General features: G+C 42.0%; 3 protein-coding genes and 1 long non-coding RNA gene across 4 annotated transcripts; 1 reads left to right on the forward strand and 3 right to left on the reverse strand.

Annotated features, from left to right (window-relative positions):
• Positions 1-246: 246 nt before the first annotated feature.
• Positions 247-2,219, reverse strand: TRIAP1 (TP53 regulated inhibitor of apoptosis 1). The gene is made up of 2 exons (XM_006908611.3): positions 1,923-2,219; positions 247-1,218 (listed from the first exon to the last, which is right to left on the reverse strand). Exons 1-2 carry the CDS (start codon positions 2,100-2,102, stop codon positions 1,135-1,137), a joined length of 264 nt encoding a protein of 87 aa, XP_006908673.2. The 5' UTR covers positions 2,103-2,219; the 3' UTR covers positions 247-1,134.
• On the forward strand, positions 2,125-9,853 carry GATC (glutamyl-tRNA amidotransferase subunit C). The gene is made up of 4 exons (XM_006908612.3): positions 2,125-2,246; positions 2,330-2,502; positions 7,259-7,362; positions 8,943-9,853. The coding sequence occupies exons 1-4, from the start codon at positions 2,166-2,168 to the stop codon at positions 8,972-8,974; spliced, it is 390 nt and encodes a 129-aa protein (XP_006908674.1). The 5' UTR covers positions 2,125-2,165; the 3' UTR covers positions 8,975-9,853.
• On the reverse strand, positions 4,451-8,936 carry LOC112477220. The gene is made up of 2 exons (XR_003045360.1): positions 8,105-8,936; positions 4,451-5,479 (listed from the first exon to the last, which is right to left on the reverse strand). It is a non-coding gene; the product is annotated as an uncharacterized LOC112477220 (long non-coding RNA).
• Positions 9,854-10,384: 531 nt separating the features above from the next.
• On the reverse strand, positions 10,385-16,903 carry SRSF9 (serine and arginine rich splicing factor 9). Its single transcript, XM_006908613.1, has 4 exons — positions 16,712-16,903; positions 14,065-14,225; positions 12,406-12,578; positions 10,385-10,881 (listed from the first exon to the last, which is right to left on the reverse strand). Exons 1-4 carry the CDS (start codon positions 16,897-16,899, stop codon positions 10,738-10,740), a joined length of 666 nt encoding a protein of 221 aa, XP_006908675.1. The 5' UTR covers positions 16,900-16,903; the 3' UTR covers positions 10,385-10,737.

Raw genomic sequence — 16,903 nt, forward strand, 5'->3', positions numbered from 1 at the left:
TGTAAGTACTCACCTGATCCTGACTTTTTGTCGTTATATAAACATTTAAAGATATTTGTGTAGCCTACTGTAGAAGTATTAGAAGCCAGTGAAGTTTCTTATTATACCATATTGCCTTGCTTAGATAAATCTTCACTTTTTCACCTTTAAATTATAAAACAGAAAACTCTCCCCAGTATATATATAGGATATGTGGGGTAACAGGGTAATAGTTGTTCTATAAAGTAGAGTACCAGGGGCAAATAATTCTAGAAACTAAATGATACAATTTATTCTATCTTCATGATTACAGACATTACAGGACAGGGTGGGTAAACAAGGCAAATAAAGCAAGCTCTTTTGCTCCCCCCATTTAACCAGATACAGCATTTTGATGATATATAGGTTGACTTAATTCATCGACTCGGGTTGAAAGCAAGCAACAGCAAATCTTTGCAATTTAGGATCTTCTTCCATAGCGTACTCCAAGGATCTTAATTACTGAAATACACTGTAAGCTCTGAAATAGTGTTCACTCTTAACGTTCTTGAAGCTTTCACGTCTTAATCTGAGATCTGACACCTCTTGTTAAGGCAAGGAACTGTCTGTTAAAGGCTTCCTGTTAGCTAACCCAGTCCACCAGCAATCTTAACACTGAAGTTACTATTTAAAAATAAAAATATCCTCCCAAGCGTTGATTGAAACCGTTTTTCTGGGATCCCTTTTCAGAGCATTATTAGCTCTCTGAGAGAAAAGAGGTCCTAACCAATTGCTTCCATGAACAATGACCCTAGTACAGTGTACCTAATGTCCTTTGCAGCATAACTCAAGAGGTCAGGCAACCCTGATCATCCTGACAGGTTTATCAGTATTTACACACAAGTTATATTTAAAGCTGATCCCAGACGAAGTCTTGCAACCATAATCCCAAGAAATTCAGTTTTAGCACATTAAGTTCCTGCAAGATGCCAGAGCAAGTGAGAAATCATCCTAAAGAGTGATGTTCATCATCTTTTACAAGTGGAGGAGAAAATAATACAGCTCTCCCCTAAACTCCTCATTAAATCGATGGCTATCTTCACAACCTTAATTGACAAAATCCAGAGTGTTCAATTTCCTGATTTGACGAGTCCATTTTCAAGGTGACTGTCAAGGTCAAGAAGAACTTTCAGGTTTTTCTTTGCCATGGCCCATGAACTCCAGTCCTTCAATGGGAATCTCCTTCTCCTTTATTGCTTTCTGATAGGTGGAGAAAACACATTATAAAGGTCACTATGAAGCTTACTAGCTTTGTGACTTAAAGCAAGCCTCATTTTTCCAGTCTGCAAATGGGACAAAGACAGCAACAAATGTTATTACCCTAAGGATGTTTTAAATTTACTACTTGGGAGTGTCTTGCCCAATTGCTGTTCTTACATTTCAAAGTAGTTTCACATTAATTGCGCTGGAATGAAAACTTCCTAGCTGGTAGAGAAAACAGACCAACGAAGGGATTATAGCAGCAGAATGAAACCCTCCAAAATACCTAAAAGGCCAGAGAGGCTAGCATCCAGCCTCACCCCAGAACAAAAGTGGGAAAGTGCACCACTGCTACAACTTGATTCTAGCAAACTTGGCCTAGTCACGTCCTATTTCTGGGCAGGAGTGTTCCATTTTTTAAAATAAAAGAACACCCACTTTGCAAGTTCGAGATGAGCACTAAGCGAACCAAAAAAGTGTTACTGTGCTCCCTAAAAAGTAAAACACTACAAAAATATTTGTCATTTGGAGAAACACCAGGCGGCCTTGGTGATGACGGTAGGGGACAAGAATGCCGCTTGGCCTCACTGAGGTTTTTCTTCACCCTCCCCGTCCCAAACCCCCCGCAAAATACGAGGCGTGTGTTCGGGGACACAGCAGAGAGTGTGCTGGGCCTGGGGGTAGAGGCGAGGGTCGCAGCTCACCTGAACGCACTGCTGGTAGCGCTTGAAGAGGTCAGTGCAGGGATCCCCAGAGCTGTCCCCCTTGAGGAACTTCTCGGCGAACCAGCGATTGAAGCACTGGTCATACTCACGCTTCATGTCGGTGCATCCCTCCCCTACGCTGTTCATGGCGGCGGCACTGGCGGCGCACTCTGATGTCATCACTCTTAGGCGCGTCGCTCGGCTTTATATGAGGGCTCACTACGGCGGCTGGGAAGAGGACAAATGTGGGCTCGGGCTGTGTGGCTAGGCCTGCGGGCCTCTGTGGGCGGGAGCCGGGGCTTCACCTCCCAGGCAGGTCCTCAGGTAAAGCCTGGGGGAGGCGAGCGGGGGGCGGTCTGAGCGGGTGACCCGAAACCTCCGTCTCATTCGCCCGCCCCGCCTCCCAGGGAAGTGGCCGGCTCACCGCCGAGGTTATCGAACACCTGGAGCGTCTATCGCTTGTGAGCTTCGGCAGCCAAGAGGCCGTGGAAGGTTTGGAGAAAGCCATCGCCTTTGCCGACCAGCTGCGCGCCGTGGACACGGACGGGGTGGAGCCCATGGACTCAGTACTGGAGGACAGGTAAACTCGGCTGCGGCCCCCAACCCTTGACTGGCGCCTTCGCGGCCATTTAAGATAGTGTCTCGCTTCTCAGAGGGAGAGATAGCCTTAGGCGAGATGCAGGAACTTGCCCACGGTCACCCCGCGGGTGAGTGGTTTCATTCTTTCTCCTTGTTCATATTGGATCCTCTCCCGTTTAAAATCCTCAAAGCCTGCCAGTTTAACTAGGAACAAAATCCGGACTACTTGCGATTCATCATCACCTTCTGAGGCTCTACTTCCCAGAGCCCCTGCCCTCCCCGCCGCGGACATACTCTTCTATTCAGTCCAGCCACGTCGGCTTCCTTATTGTTTTTCCAACATGCCAAATTTGTTCCTTCTCTAAGGTCTTTGCACTTGCTTTTCTCTTTTTCTTGGACAGTCTGTCTCTTTGGCTCATCTCCGAAGGATCTCTCCAGACCACTCCCAATCCCCTCTCCCCTTCCATTCACTAACTCCTTATCCTGTTGGTTTTCTCTTGTTATTAGAATGTGAGGTCATGTCTGACTTGCTTACTGTTGGATTCCTGTCTCAAAATTTTAAATGTATTTTCTGACATAGTGGTTCCCTATGGAAATATTTGTTAAAGTACATAAAGATGTATGCACAAGTGTCCAGGGTATGCAAATCTGTTCATAATACAAAAACAAAAACCACCCAGAGACAACCTAAGTGTCCTTCATTGCTAAATACTTATCATATAATGGATATTCGGCAGTTGTTAAAACTAATGAAACAAGTAACTATGTATGCTGGTATGGAAAGGTATGCAAGATATATTTAATAAAAAAGGAAAAGTTCAGAACATTCTGTATTATTGATGCTTTATGTGTAATCTATTTTATATATTCTGGTGTATGCATTAAGTTTTGTTTTGTTCCCTGAGAAGGCAAGAAACTTAGAAACTGTTAAGTGGGAATGCAGAGAGGAGTTCTGACTTTTCATTTTATATCAAGGGCCAAGAACACAAATACCTAAAGGGGCAGAATAACAACACAATAGTGTAGTGCAATGCAATAGGGAGGGGCGAGTCTAACAAACTAGCTGGTGAATACTAAAAGGACACAGCCTCTACCCACCTCTACCAATTGTTACTAAATCAATGCATTTTCAAATAAAATCCTTTTTTGAAAAGCAGACTTTTGCTGTTTGGGACCGCAGCTTTTTAATTAGGATGGGTATACAGCTCATAAAGATATGGCAATCTACAACTCTGCCCTAGCCTTTCTTGATGGAATTAAAAAAAAAAAAAAAAACTAGTACAGGTGGGAGCAAAAAAGGTTAGCTGCTATTAGCGCCAATAGAGCCAGGCCTATCTGTAACCATAATCTTTGTGTAAAGTGCTTGCTAGCCTCCCATTCTCAGCTTGTCTTTGATTCCATCAGATCCTTTGTGTCATCATCTGATGCTTAAGTCTAGAGAGGTTAACCAATTTGCCCAAAGTTTCAAGCATTTAAAAACAAATCTGATGTCTTTCTCCTACCCAAACCCTTCAGGTGGCTTTCCAGTGCTCTTTAGGATAAAGACAAAAGCTTCACCATAACCTTAGGGCATCATTTAATCTAGGTCTTGCCCACCACTCCAACAGTGCTTTAACTTGCTGTAACTTTCAATTCCTGAAGGTCTCCCTTTTTTCTTAGAATTCTTAGCCCTTGCCTTTACCTGCACTTCATCCCATCCACTCTTTTCTGCCTAATTTCTTCAAATTTCAACTGCCATTTCTTCAAGGAAGTTTTCATTCTTCTCTATTGAATCGGGTTCCCTTTCAGGACCTGTGGCTCTCTCCTGGTATTCAGTAGAGCTATAATTTTACACAACTATTTGAATATTTGATTCTCTGCCCCTCTCCTCCTACTCATCCATGTTCCAGGGAGCATGTCTGTTATTGCTCATGTTCTCAGTTTCTAGCACTGAGCAGATATCAAGTAAATGTTTGTTGACTGTTCTTTATTAATATCTTTGGGAAAGTAGGGAATAGAAACACAAAGAGTCAGAATTTCCTAAGTTATACATATAGAGGATAACTAAATAAATGCAACTATTATTCAGGGAAGCGTCTGTGAAAAAGATGAGGGATCTGTATTTGGTTGCTGGAATAGTGACTTGGTATTCAGTGATTTGCAATCTTGTCATAAATTTGGAGACCAGTTCGGGTTAATGATTCCAATTTAGAGATGTGACATTTGTAGGACTTTCACATTTTGAACACACTGCCTTAACTGACATGTGAAACAGAACCCAGTTAAGACAAATGTTAAATGGTTTTAGGTGATAGCCACACTCGCTGTAAAAGCCCTGACTGGCTAATAGAAATCCCATGGCATATCAGCCTGCATCAAACTAGAAAACTAGGAGGGAAGAGATTTGTAGATGATGGAAGTAGAGTGGTGCCCAGAGAAATGACTCATAGCAACCCGATACCAGGGAAGGAGCAGAAACTAAAGCAGCAGTAGAACTGTCCCATTGGTCAGTCCAAGAGCCGCAGAGGCACTTCTTCCTGCATGCTGCTATACTGCTTTCCATTAAATGCTTTTTATTTGCATTTCCCACAATTATTGGTTTAAATGCCTGTCTATGAGCTTTAGAGGCAGGGATTTCTAGTTCACAGTTGAAGCCTTTCTCAACCAAGGTTTTTCATCTGAACCAGAACAGAGAAAGATCCAAGGGACTCTTCAATTCTCCCAAGGGTAGGTCATAATTTATATTAGTCCACATATATAGAAGATGACTTATTATCAATATGAATGTCACAGTATTTGGGCTAAATTCTCTTGTGTAACCCAGGCCAAGAAAGGTGCTGAGGCAGGCATTTAGTCAATCAGGAATTGACACACCTAAAGAGCTCATCAGTTCCTGCTGGATGTTTCATGCATGATTCCGAGGTCAAGAAAAGTTAAGCGACTTGCCAAGTGATGGGTCTGCTTGGTGCACCACCCTCAGAGACCCTGGGTTCAGAAGCCTGCAATTACAAAAATAGGGAGGTGTGGATTTATTCTAGAAACAACTTCATCATAAATAGTAATTAGGTGGAAATGTGTGATATTTGAAAGGGTGAACTGTTTTTCTGGCAATGTCACTTAACATAGGAAACCCGATTCCGGAGTGAATAAGTCAACTGCCATTAGATCAACTGTTGGGAAGCAGTAGCTTTTAACTACCTGTTGGCGGTAGTAGAGTCTTTGTCAAAATCTCCAAGCACCCAGGAACAATTAGTCTCTGGTCTGTAAGGACTAGGCAGGTTAAGTGCCCTTATACTCTGGGGACTGAGGTGTACTTGGGGTGCACTTTCTGAAAGAAGCAGGTATTATTCAGTACCCACTTATTGATACGTGAATGCAGCCCAGCATTATTAGATCTTTATTGATACGTGAATGCAGCCCAGCATTATTAGATCTTTCGTAACATCATTTCATTTAGTCTCCCCAACAATTCTAGAAGCCTTCTACAAATAAGGAGACCCATAAGTAATTGCATACATGCCACGTGAAGGTGGTTGTGGTGAAAAAAGCACTCATCACTGGGTGTGAATTCAGCTGTGATTTAGGATCCCAAGCTCTTCGCCATTTTGTTATACTGCCCGACAGAAATATAAACTCCAGAAAGTCCAAGGGTCACCTTTATGGATGATTTTTATTTTTGTTCTCCAAGTTTTCTTAAATGAACGCATAATTGTTGTATGGGTAACAAAAAATCACAACTTATACAACGTTCACTTTTTTAGCAAGAAATTTAAGGTCTGGAAAGATCACACTTGTTCAAGGCCACACAGTTAAGACAGTACCAGATCCTAGAATGAACTCCAGCTCTCCACTCTTCATACTGTCAATAAGTGTTTATTGTGTCTAGTCTTAGGCTGGATACCACAAAAGAAACAACTAGCCCTTCCCTCCCAGATGTTCATGTCACATCCCTTTGTCCCATTAGGTTTGGCTCAAAGCAGAAAGATCTTGGCTGCTCCTCTATCAGTGACTGAACATTTATTTTTGAATCCAAGTATCTGAAAGCAGGCCTCCTGTCATGCACTTTTAAACCTCGAAATAGTGACGCCTCATAGATATATTCAGCTCCTATTTCATTTCACTAGTTTGCCATCTGGACAAATGAAGGCACTTTAATGAAGCCACTAGGCATAGAGGTACATCTTGTAAGGTGGCTGTAGTTAAAAAGGCACTCAGAGTACCAGAACTGGGCTGAAGTCCCAGTCCTGTCACTTAGGAGCTAGCATCTTTAAGTCACTTATAACCACTCTTGAGCAAGTTACCTGCCATAAGTCCATTTCCCATCCTCCCAATCTAGTTCCCCCCCCCTGCCCCGCCCATTGTTTGGCAGTGACATCACCTATTCTGAGTATTTATTCCTCACCCAGCTGGGTCAGGTGCCCTTTCTACTCCCTTGACAAACTGTACTTAACCTGTTAAGAGTTAACACATTGTACTATAATTGCTTTTAATTACCCATTTCCATGAAAAGCAGCTTACCCATAGTAATCATCCAAAAATATTTATTAAATGTATCGATCCTCAGAAATAATGACCACTTACCTCAGAGGGTTGTTGGGAGAATCTATAAACTATAAGTTGTCCTTTAGGCTACTGTTGACCATAGCTTCTCCACCTTTCAGCAGTGACCATAACTCAAGTATATGCTGCTCCCTTGTTTTCTCAATTCTTGACCCTCTCCACCCATCCCCTATAAGCCCTGTTCTCTGAGAAGGTAACCTTAAGCTCTGTTTTTGTAGATGTCTATACTTGAGATCCGACAATGTGGTAGAAGGCAACTGTGCTGAAGAACTACTACAAAACTCCCGTCGAGTTGTGGAGGAGTATTTTGTGGCCCCCCCAGGTATGTGTTGCCCAAAGTGGCCGAACAGACTGTCCCGCAGTGAACTGAGAATGTAGTAGGAACTGTGAGGCCCAAATTTGCTATGTGAAAGCACTTTAAAAAGCATAAAGTGGGAATTGGGTAAAGGTGGTCAAAACGCATTTCCACTTATAAGTTAAGTTCTGGGGATGTGATGTACAATATGATGACTAGTTAACAATATTGTATGGTATGTGTGAAGGCTGCTAAGAGATCTTAAAAGTTCTCACCACAAGGGAAATAACTAAGTATGTGAGATGATGAATGTTAACTGGTATATTACTGTAATTTTGATATATATATATATATATCCATTATGTTATACACCTTAAACTTATACAGTGTTATATATTAATTATATCAAAACAGGAAATAAATGAAAAAATATTAACAATTTTTTAAAAGTATAAAGTGCATATAGGTGGCATTACGGTGGCAGTAGAGTCCAGGAGTCATGCTCACCTTTAGGGGCCAGCTGGTGACAGGAATGAGCAAAACAGAACTGGGGCGGGGAGCGGTATGTACAGTGGCAAATCTGGAACTCTAGCTCTGCCGAAAGTGGCAGCTGGCATTTCTTTTCTCATTCAGTGCCAGACAGGAATGTGAGCCTATTTTTCCAGAGAACCTGGATGTCTGGCATTTCGTGTGATATTTACCAAATTTTAAGTATTGGCAACTAATTCAAAATTTAAAAAAAATAAAAGACCATGCAAAGAAAACATACCTGCAAGCCAGATGCATCCTGCGAGCCATCAGTTTGCAACCCCTGGTGTGGAGATTTGCATCTTTAAACCTCATTGCAACTATTTTAAATGGAAGCTTTAAAATAACTCTGGACCAATAATAAAATCCAGAACTTTGGGTGAGTTGAACTGTTATCATCTCATCTGCAGATAGGTGGGTGTTCAGAGCTTCTGCACCCCTCTAGATATTTGGGAATGGGACTAGCCTAAGCACTCACAGAGACAGATTTCCAAGTGCCAACTTCAAGTTCAGGAGAGCCCTTCAGAGGACAACCATTTGGAGCAGTCTCCAGAGACAAACATCAGCCCTCCAGCTCAGGAGTTCTTTGACCAAGACCAACCAGTTAAAGGAAAGCTGATTGAAGCAAGGATGGGAAGGAAAGCTAAAAAATTTGTGAACTCAACTCATAACCATGTCTCTGATTCACTAAACCACCTCAGTTAGATTTTATAGTCTATCTCAGAGCCTGATGTCACTGTTTCAGCAGACGTACTCATTGATCACATGCTATTTCTAAATAGAACCTGATGTCAGACTTTGCTTATGGGACAAAGTGAGTTCACAGTCATAGTCTTTCCTTCCACTCCTATATGCATATAAATGACTGATTAACCTGTTTTGGCTCCCTATTGAAAAGTACATTAATTAGGCTTCACTTATAACTGATTCTTTCAGATACTCATAGTTAGAAAAACAGAATAGTAGCTATACTTATTTCCATTGCTTATTTTCCATGATAAACTAAGTGATGTTAAGCTCAGTAGCCGCTGGGAAGCAGACTCAGCTATAACATTTTTTTTGTTATTGTTTTCAAACAGGTAATATCTCTTTGCCAAAGCTGGATAAATAAGAGCCCTTCTCACATGGCTGAGTAGCTATTCTGGGAAAGGGGTACCCCATGAACACATGGAAGCACGATAGTATTTTTGTTATGAACACTGTTTCTACTTCCTTCAGTAATCTGAAAAAAAAAAATTGTTGGTTAAGTATTTTTGCAGTAACTAACTCTTCTGAAGACAGAATTGAGAAAGATCTAGCCAAAACAAGGCAATGATTCCTGATGCTAATAGAAATAAAAGGTATTGTCGATTTCCAAGGAAATAGATCATGTATTTACTCACAGGCTGTTTAGTTCAGAAGGCATTATCCCTCTTTTTCTCCTCCCAAAAAGACTGTCTACCAAACTGCACTTCAGTGAATTTTTCTATTTAGACATTGCAGCCGATCACTACATGACAGCTTTTTTAGTTGCTGTTTCCATTGACCTAATCAGCCTTTTATCTTTACTGAACTCACTTGAATTTGTCCCTGGGTACCCATTTCGTTCTGAACAGAGGGCTAACTTTGTGCTAAGTTCTGAAGAGTATGCAAAGTAGACCACAGCCTGGGAACTCCTAACCTAGAACCATCTACCATCTCACAAAGCGATTATATGCAAAAGGGATACATTAGCCACACCTACAGTTTCTCTTTCTGAAAAGAACCTATCATAAAAGCAGTCTTGGGATAGCTAACAATATTTATTGTATGTTTAAAAATGTGCTAACAGGGAAGATCTTATGTTAAATGTTCTTACCACATAAAGGAGTAGGGATGGGATAGGTATGTTTAAGGCCTTGATGGTTTCATGGATGTATACTTAACACCAAACTCATTGAGCTGTATACATTAAATAACTATAGCTTTTTACATGTCAACCATAGTTCAATAAAGTGGTTTTGAAAAAATAGCCCCCGGCCTGGGACAAAGTAAACCACCCCCCATGATTATTGAATTGAGCAGAATCCTAGATGGTGGGGGTTTTTGTTTTTTCGTTTTGTTTTTTTTAAAGCTCAGATACCAAGGATAAATGAGACAGACTTAGAAGTAAAAGTGATAGAACCAGAACTTAAGAGATTTTTTTATTCTAACCAAACTGCCAAAATTGGTTTTGGCTAAGAATTTCCCAATCTTTATGCTGCTGCCCACTTATAGAAATCTTTTCATCTTTCCTATTCCCTTCCCCTATCTGCAATGCTCACTTTCCCATTAAAGCAGCTTAATTTACAAGCTTGGTCTTAAACTTAAGAGAACTCTGAACCTTCCCTTGGGACTGAAGTTCTACCACTATCAGAGCAAATAGCTTTATCCCCAAATAAAGTTATCCACTCCTGCTCCTTACCAAATGGGTAAAAGTTGCTACTACAACTCAGTGATTTTTTTTAAATCAGTGTGCCTGTTTAGTGAAAACTATAAACTTAATCAAGGACGACCACACATGTCAATTACTAAACGTTTAAAATATATTTCTAAACAGAATGGGCCGACTCAGTCACAGTAACTGCTGATCTCCATAGCAGAGTAACCCACAAAGACACAGCACTGATTTTTTTTTTTTCCCATAATCAGGGGTGAAAAATATACAACTTGTTTCTGAACCAAAACCATCATTTCCGCAGTTGAAAATGTTTCACTGCTAATATGGCCCTAGTAGAAATTATGTAGTTTTATTTCCTTAAAAAAAAAATTTTAAAAATTTACTAAGACACTAAGTCACCAATCTGGAATGTAAATTCTGAGCACAAAGCAGCTCAGTTCACCTAAAAAATAAAGAAAAAATTCCCATCACCTGTTTCAGTAGGGCCTGAAAGGAGAGAAGTAGTGTGGGGAACCCCTGCTTTGGTATGGAGAGTCACGGCCTCTTGACCCAGACCGAGACCGTGAGTAGCCATAGCTGGTGCTTCTCTCTGGATAAACGCGGATATAGGAAGTTTCACCCTGAAATTCAAAAAGAGTAAAGGAAAAAATAAGACCCTAGAGAATAAAGCATACCAACACCTAGCATGGCTGCTTAACAATAGTTAAGTACTGAGCACTAATTATTTGTCTGGCATAACATTATCACACCAAGCCCTCACAATAATTCTTTGAGGTAGGTACTCTTACTACACATTTCAAGAATGAAGAAAACTGAATGCTATCATCTGCCCAAGGTGACGCAAATAATAAATGGCCACTTGATATATAGTAAATGCTTAAATACTAGCTACTAACATCTGAATTACTGTCACTGATCCCCCAGAATCTATGAACTGGAAAGAATCTCAGAGGTCTTATGTATAGCTCAATCCCTTGCCACCTTGTATATGCATCTTTTGATGGGGACCTATGGAAGGAGCTAACCTTCAGCATCTCCCAGGTGTCAGGACCGGGGCTAGAAGCTTATAAATTATTATTATATTATAAGTTATCTTCATAATTTAGCTTCCTGGCAAGTCTTATTAGATAAAGCCATTATTGTGACTTTTGCATATGGACGAACCAGGGTTGAAAGTAACTTGGCTAAACAGCAGGAGACATGTTCAGGCTGGCCTGTCTCCAGGCCCTTTGCCCTCAGCTAGCATTCTTGGAAGATCTAAAGATGCTAAGGTGAAAGCAGCCAGATGCTTTTTCCCCAGGTGAAGTCAGTAATTGCATTTACCCTGCAGCTCTGCTTTGCCACGTCACTGACCAGGTACTGTTTCAGCTCCTAGGGATTATTCTGAGCAAAAGCATTAAACCACACAGCCTCAAAGCCATAAAATTAAGGAATTATAATGAATCCTTAGAGAAAGAACAGGCCTAGAAATTCATGTCCCCAGACATCCCTAAACCCCATAGCAAGTCAGAACAGGATAACCAGAAAAAAATAATGTCCATTTGGTAGTCTAGTATCTGGTCTCATTGGTATCAAAGGGATAATCACCATTTGAATCATTCTGAGATATCCAAAGCAGCAGCCGCCTTCTTGAAATGAGGACATCGAGAACTAAGTCCCAAGGGTGAGGTGATCAACCACAAGAACATGCCAAGGTAGCTCAGGTTTCTAAAAGGATCCTGTATTAATACACTTTGGGAAATAAAAGTGAAGTGACAACTCAGCCCCAACAGCAGTACCTAGAAGGGCTGAGATGATGAGGTTGGCTTATAGAGCCCAGACTAGACCCAGAGGAGAGACAGCCATTAATAATTAGGTTCACAGAGGGACACTGCAGATTAAGCCAGTTTTGAAAGAGGTTCTATCACAGAATAGCTCACCACATTGACAGACTGCACCAGTATTCTTTCTGGGTTAAAAATACTAAGACTGCAGACTTCTCTGTCATGACCCTGCATGGCTTAGGCATGAAGAATTCCTTGGCTTTTTCCCATTAAGATAGATCTTTAATGGTACTATGAGGTCATAAAGTGGCGAACACTTCTGCTAGGTCAGCTTCAGGTGGAGTGGTCTGGATATAAGCTCAGCAGAAGGTGGGGACCCACCTCATGAGAGCGGAATTTGGTGTCATCCAGCTTACGCAGGGCATATTCCATATCTTCTTTTCTGAGATACTCAACCATCCCCATTCCATCTTTCTGCACATCTGCATAACAGACGTCCCCAGCTTCTCGCATGTGATCCTTCAGGTCCTGCCAGCTGCCTGATGGAGGAAGTCCTAGGCACATAAAAGAGGCCACATCCTTCAGCCGTGTTAACTGCCCTATTAAGGGCCAGCAATACCTAGGGTCCCATCTCCATCAATCACTACTTTCAAATCCTGGGGTCCCATAATCACAAGGACAGGAAACCAGAGAAGAGCAGTAAAGTATGTGTGGTAAACCACCTTAAGAAGCTGGTCTTATCCTAATCTTCCAGAACAAGCCTTTCCAACTGAGCAAGAAGTGTCCATCTTATTATAGGTTTAGGATCTCTGAGAATTTATAGCTTCTCTCTCTCTGTCCTTCATAATTAATGCCAAACTCCTAAGACTTTGAGTTCTAATTTTTCCCATTATGTAATTTATCAGTACAATGATTTCTTGCCTGACTGGGCTCCCAGGACATGGGAATTTTAAAACCATCCAATAAAATGACCAAAGTGTAGCAGAAAGTTAACAACACAAGAAATCTAAAGTTTGGGTTTTTTTGTAGGTGTGAATAACTGACAAACTAGACAAAGTACCTCTTAAAAGATCACCAATATTCTTCAATATAGTAGGGAAAAAGGTAAGATTCAGACGCTAAAACTAGTCGGGAGTCATACAACCCTACCTGATGTCATGAAAGGGAAATGTGCTCCTGCTCTCAAAGGCTGTGTTTACCGCTCACAGCTCAGGACTGCAGCCATTTCCTAATAGTTTTCTAAGCAGCATTTCAGAGCAGCATGGAGAGAAAAAAAGATATGTATGATATCCTGAAGGAGGGAATACAGTTCTGGGGTTAAAAAAATTACGAAGGGACACAAGATAGGCAGATACTAACAGTATCACTCTTAAGCACCAATGGGAGTCTGCTGTGATTGTGTGACATTCACATCTAAAAAGGTGCCACACTCAATACACTCACTCCACCAGGGCCCTAACACACCCCTGAAATGTGCAAAAGGCCCCAGGTCTTTACCAGTGCATTAATATTTTGAAAGATAAACAAATCTCTGAGCTTACCATTTCATCACTTGTCAACACCAGACAGTTAGTTCTACACTTTGTAATACAATCTCTAAGATGCCAAGTTGTTTTTTGTTTTGTTTTACATAAGTCCAAAACCATCACAAAATCTGGCCTTTTTCAGGATCCATGGCTGGATAAATTGTTCAGATCTGGCTCCTGGAATATCTTCCTATCAAGTCCAATACCAAGGTACATTCCAAAAGAAAACATCTTTAGAATTCCAGCTCAAAGGGTTTTGCCATCATCTTCCCTTTAAACACTGGAAAACTTTATAAGAATCAAGTTTCTGTTCTCCTAAGGCTGCACTACCAGTGCAATTCCCTTTGCAAGGTACCTGCCTCACTGGCAAGACAGGGCAGGGCTTCAGGCTGTCAGTGTACATAGGCTATGGAAGAGAAAGCCCCACATCCCATGTAACAGCTAACATTTCTTGGAGGCTAGCCTAGGCTAAGTATTTTACATGCATCGTTTCATTCAGTTTGAAAGAACATACCTGAAACAAGAACTCGGAAATCAGATCTTCTTGTAGGAGGCCCGTTCCTCCCACCACGGGGCCACCCACCCCGACCTCCATAAGTCCTGGGGAACTCCACACGAAGCCGACACTGGCCATAATCATAACCATTCCTTCCATAAATTGCATCTTCAGCATCTCTGCAAAGAAAAGTTTGGCATTAGTACTGCTCAGGAGGCTGACTGACTTCCCAGTGAGAGGTATGAGTAACAAGTATCAAAGAAAAACCTAGAGAAAAAAAAAAAAAAAACAGGATCTCGATGCACTACTGCTTTGGTTTGAAGACCTTTCATGATATTGGCATTAAACTTTACAGCTATCACACACAGGGTTTACTAGGTACAAAATGATAATGAATGAGTAAACATTACTTTTAAGAGGACTAATTCAGAAAAAATAAATTGTTGACAGATGACTGATTTTGCCAATAGAACAGTGTTAAAAAAAAAACAGGATCTCGATGCACTACTGCTTTGGTTTGAAGACCTTTCATGATATTGGCATTAAACTTTACAGCTATCACACACAGGGTTTACTAGGTACAAAATGATAATGAATGAGTAAACATTACTTTTAAGAGGACTAATTCAGAAAAAATAAATTGTTGACAGATGACTGATTTTGCCAATAGAACAGTGTTTCTCTAACTTTGGTGGGCAGTTCTCAAAATGCACACCACACACTAGTCCTTTAATATTCTTACACAAGCCTAGTACCATCAAGTCTATAGAAAAAAAAACATTTAAAGAGAAGGCTTGAAACATAAATGCAATTTAGTGTTTTCTAAGTAATAGAGAACTTTCAAGCGTAAATTTTCAGCATGGTTTGGAGAAGTCAAAATCACTCTCTGGGTGCCATTTTGCCCAAAAAGGGAAAGTTACTTTTAGTCTTCCCTAGGGCTCTGGGAGAGTTGGGAACACCAACCTGGGTCTCCAGTATTGGATGGGAGAAAAGAATGAACTCAGAGCTTGGATGAACAAGCAGAGCTGAAGATACACTAATGAAGGTATCTTTCAGTTGTCTCAGGCACATAAATCACTTACCAAGAGTCTAGTCACAGGATTAAAAGCAACAAGAACCACAACCACCGCAACCCTGGCTGTATTTATAATGCAGTGGGAAAGAGACAGAACTGCTAGGGTTTAAAGCAGACTTCGCCTACAAACTGACCTGAGTTTAAATCATTCTTCTGCTACTTACTAGTAGCCGTCTCTGGATATTTAATCAAGTTTTTACATCTCTTAATGTGAGTAATATGTCTATCTCACAGGGTTATTGCAAGGATTAAATAAGATACTATGTGTGCAGTGCTTTCCTTGAAACTTGGCATTCAGTGATAGTAAATGATAGCTTTTCTATTAAAGGAATGAGGGAAGATTGTACAATGTAGCATATTATTTCTAATATGTTTGTATTCTAAAAGGACAGAACAAGAGGTTCAAATCCTCCCCTTTAATCCCTTACTAGCGTTCCTTCTTATTAACTCTCTAAATGTTCAGTTTCCTCATCTGTAAAATGTGGTTATAGGTTGTCAGAAATGCTAAATAATACATAGAATGTTACGTGACACATGACAACTGCTCAAAAACCACACGGGAACTGTTACTAATAGAAGTGCATCCTTCTCCAGTTTAGGTGTGAAAATGCCTCCTTCCATTTTTGAGGCAAATGGCAATCAAAGCCTCAGGGTGCTTCCTGCCTTCCTATCCTCCAATGTGGGACAATACGACCATATGACCACATCACGTAGGCAAGACACCTATGGTCAGTCCTTATAGTGAATCCCACAGAGCACGGACTGGGTAAAGCGTTCCCTGAGACAATGCTGGAACACTGAGCAGGCTACTATTTACCCCGAGTGGAGTGACCAGTACAGTGCGGTAGCTTCTAAGAACCACTTCCCGCAGTTTTGAAAGTTCTTAGGTCTTTTCTCGGCCGTGGGCCGACAATGTTTGCAAAATCCCAAGATCCCTTTGAGTTGGTATAGGGATCAAGAGCTTCCAAATCTTGAGGCCCTTAGCATCTAGTGGTGCCTCCCTCATTAAAGGAGGAAAGTGAAATCCTTGATGCTTTTAGAAGGAAGAGGTCCTGCCTGGCCTTGTGGTGCGAGGCGAGCGCGAATGAAGATCTGTTCCATCACAGAGACCCCTTTACGACCTTCAGAGGCATCCACAGCCCCGCTGTCTGTGTCGCCTTAACGGCGAGTTCGGACTGGGGGGAGGGGTGGGGAGAGAGAGCGAATGGGCACTCCTGTTCTTTACGTAGCTGGTTCCGGGGCCAATGTTCCCAAGTGCTGGGGTGCTTCTCCTTCAGGGTGCCTCTCCAGCAGTGTGAGAGGGAATGGTCATTTGTACCATTCCTGAGGCCAGTCTGCACGGGCTTAGGCCCTCCAAAGGCCCAGCTTTTGTGATTGTAAGTAAAGTAAAAAAATAATAATAATAGAGGAAGTGACGAGGGCGCAAAGGACGCCCCGGAGACTGCGGCGAGAGGCCTCAGCCTCCACTCGGGGGCGCCGTGAGGGGTCTGCGCTGAAGGGGGAGGGGAGGCTCCAGAGGGGGAGGGGAGAAGGGAAGGCGGGGGCTCGGGGCCTCGGGCTAGCGGGCGGGTAGATGGAGCGGGGCCTCACCGGGGGTCTTCGAAACGCACGAAGGCGAAGGGCACAAGGCCGTGCCGGTTCTTGAGCTCGATCTCGCGGATGCGGCCGTACTTGTAGAACAGGTCCTCCAGGTCCTTCTCGCGCACGTCGGTCGGAAGGTTTCCCACGTAGATGCGCCCGTCGCCCTCGCCGCCGCGCTCGTCTGCCCAGCCCGACATTCGC

Source organism: Pteropus alecto, unplaced genomic scaffold (genome assembly GCF_000325575.1).
Source record: "Pteropus alecto unplaced genomic scaffold, ASM32557v1 scaffold113, whole genome shotgun sequence".
NCBI classification, from domain to species: Eukaryota; Metazoa; Chordata; class Mammalia; order Chiroptera; family Pteropodidae; genus Pteropus; species Pteropus alecto.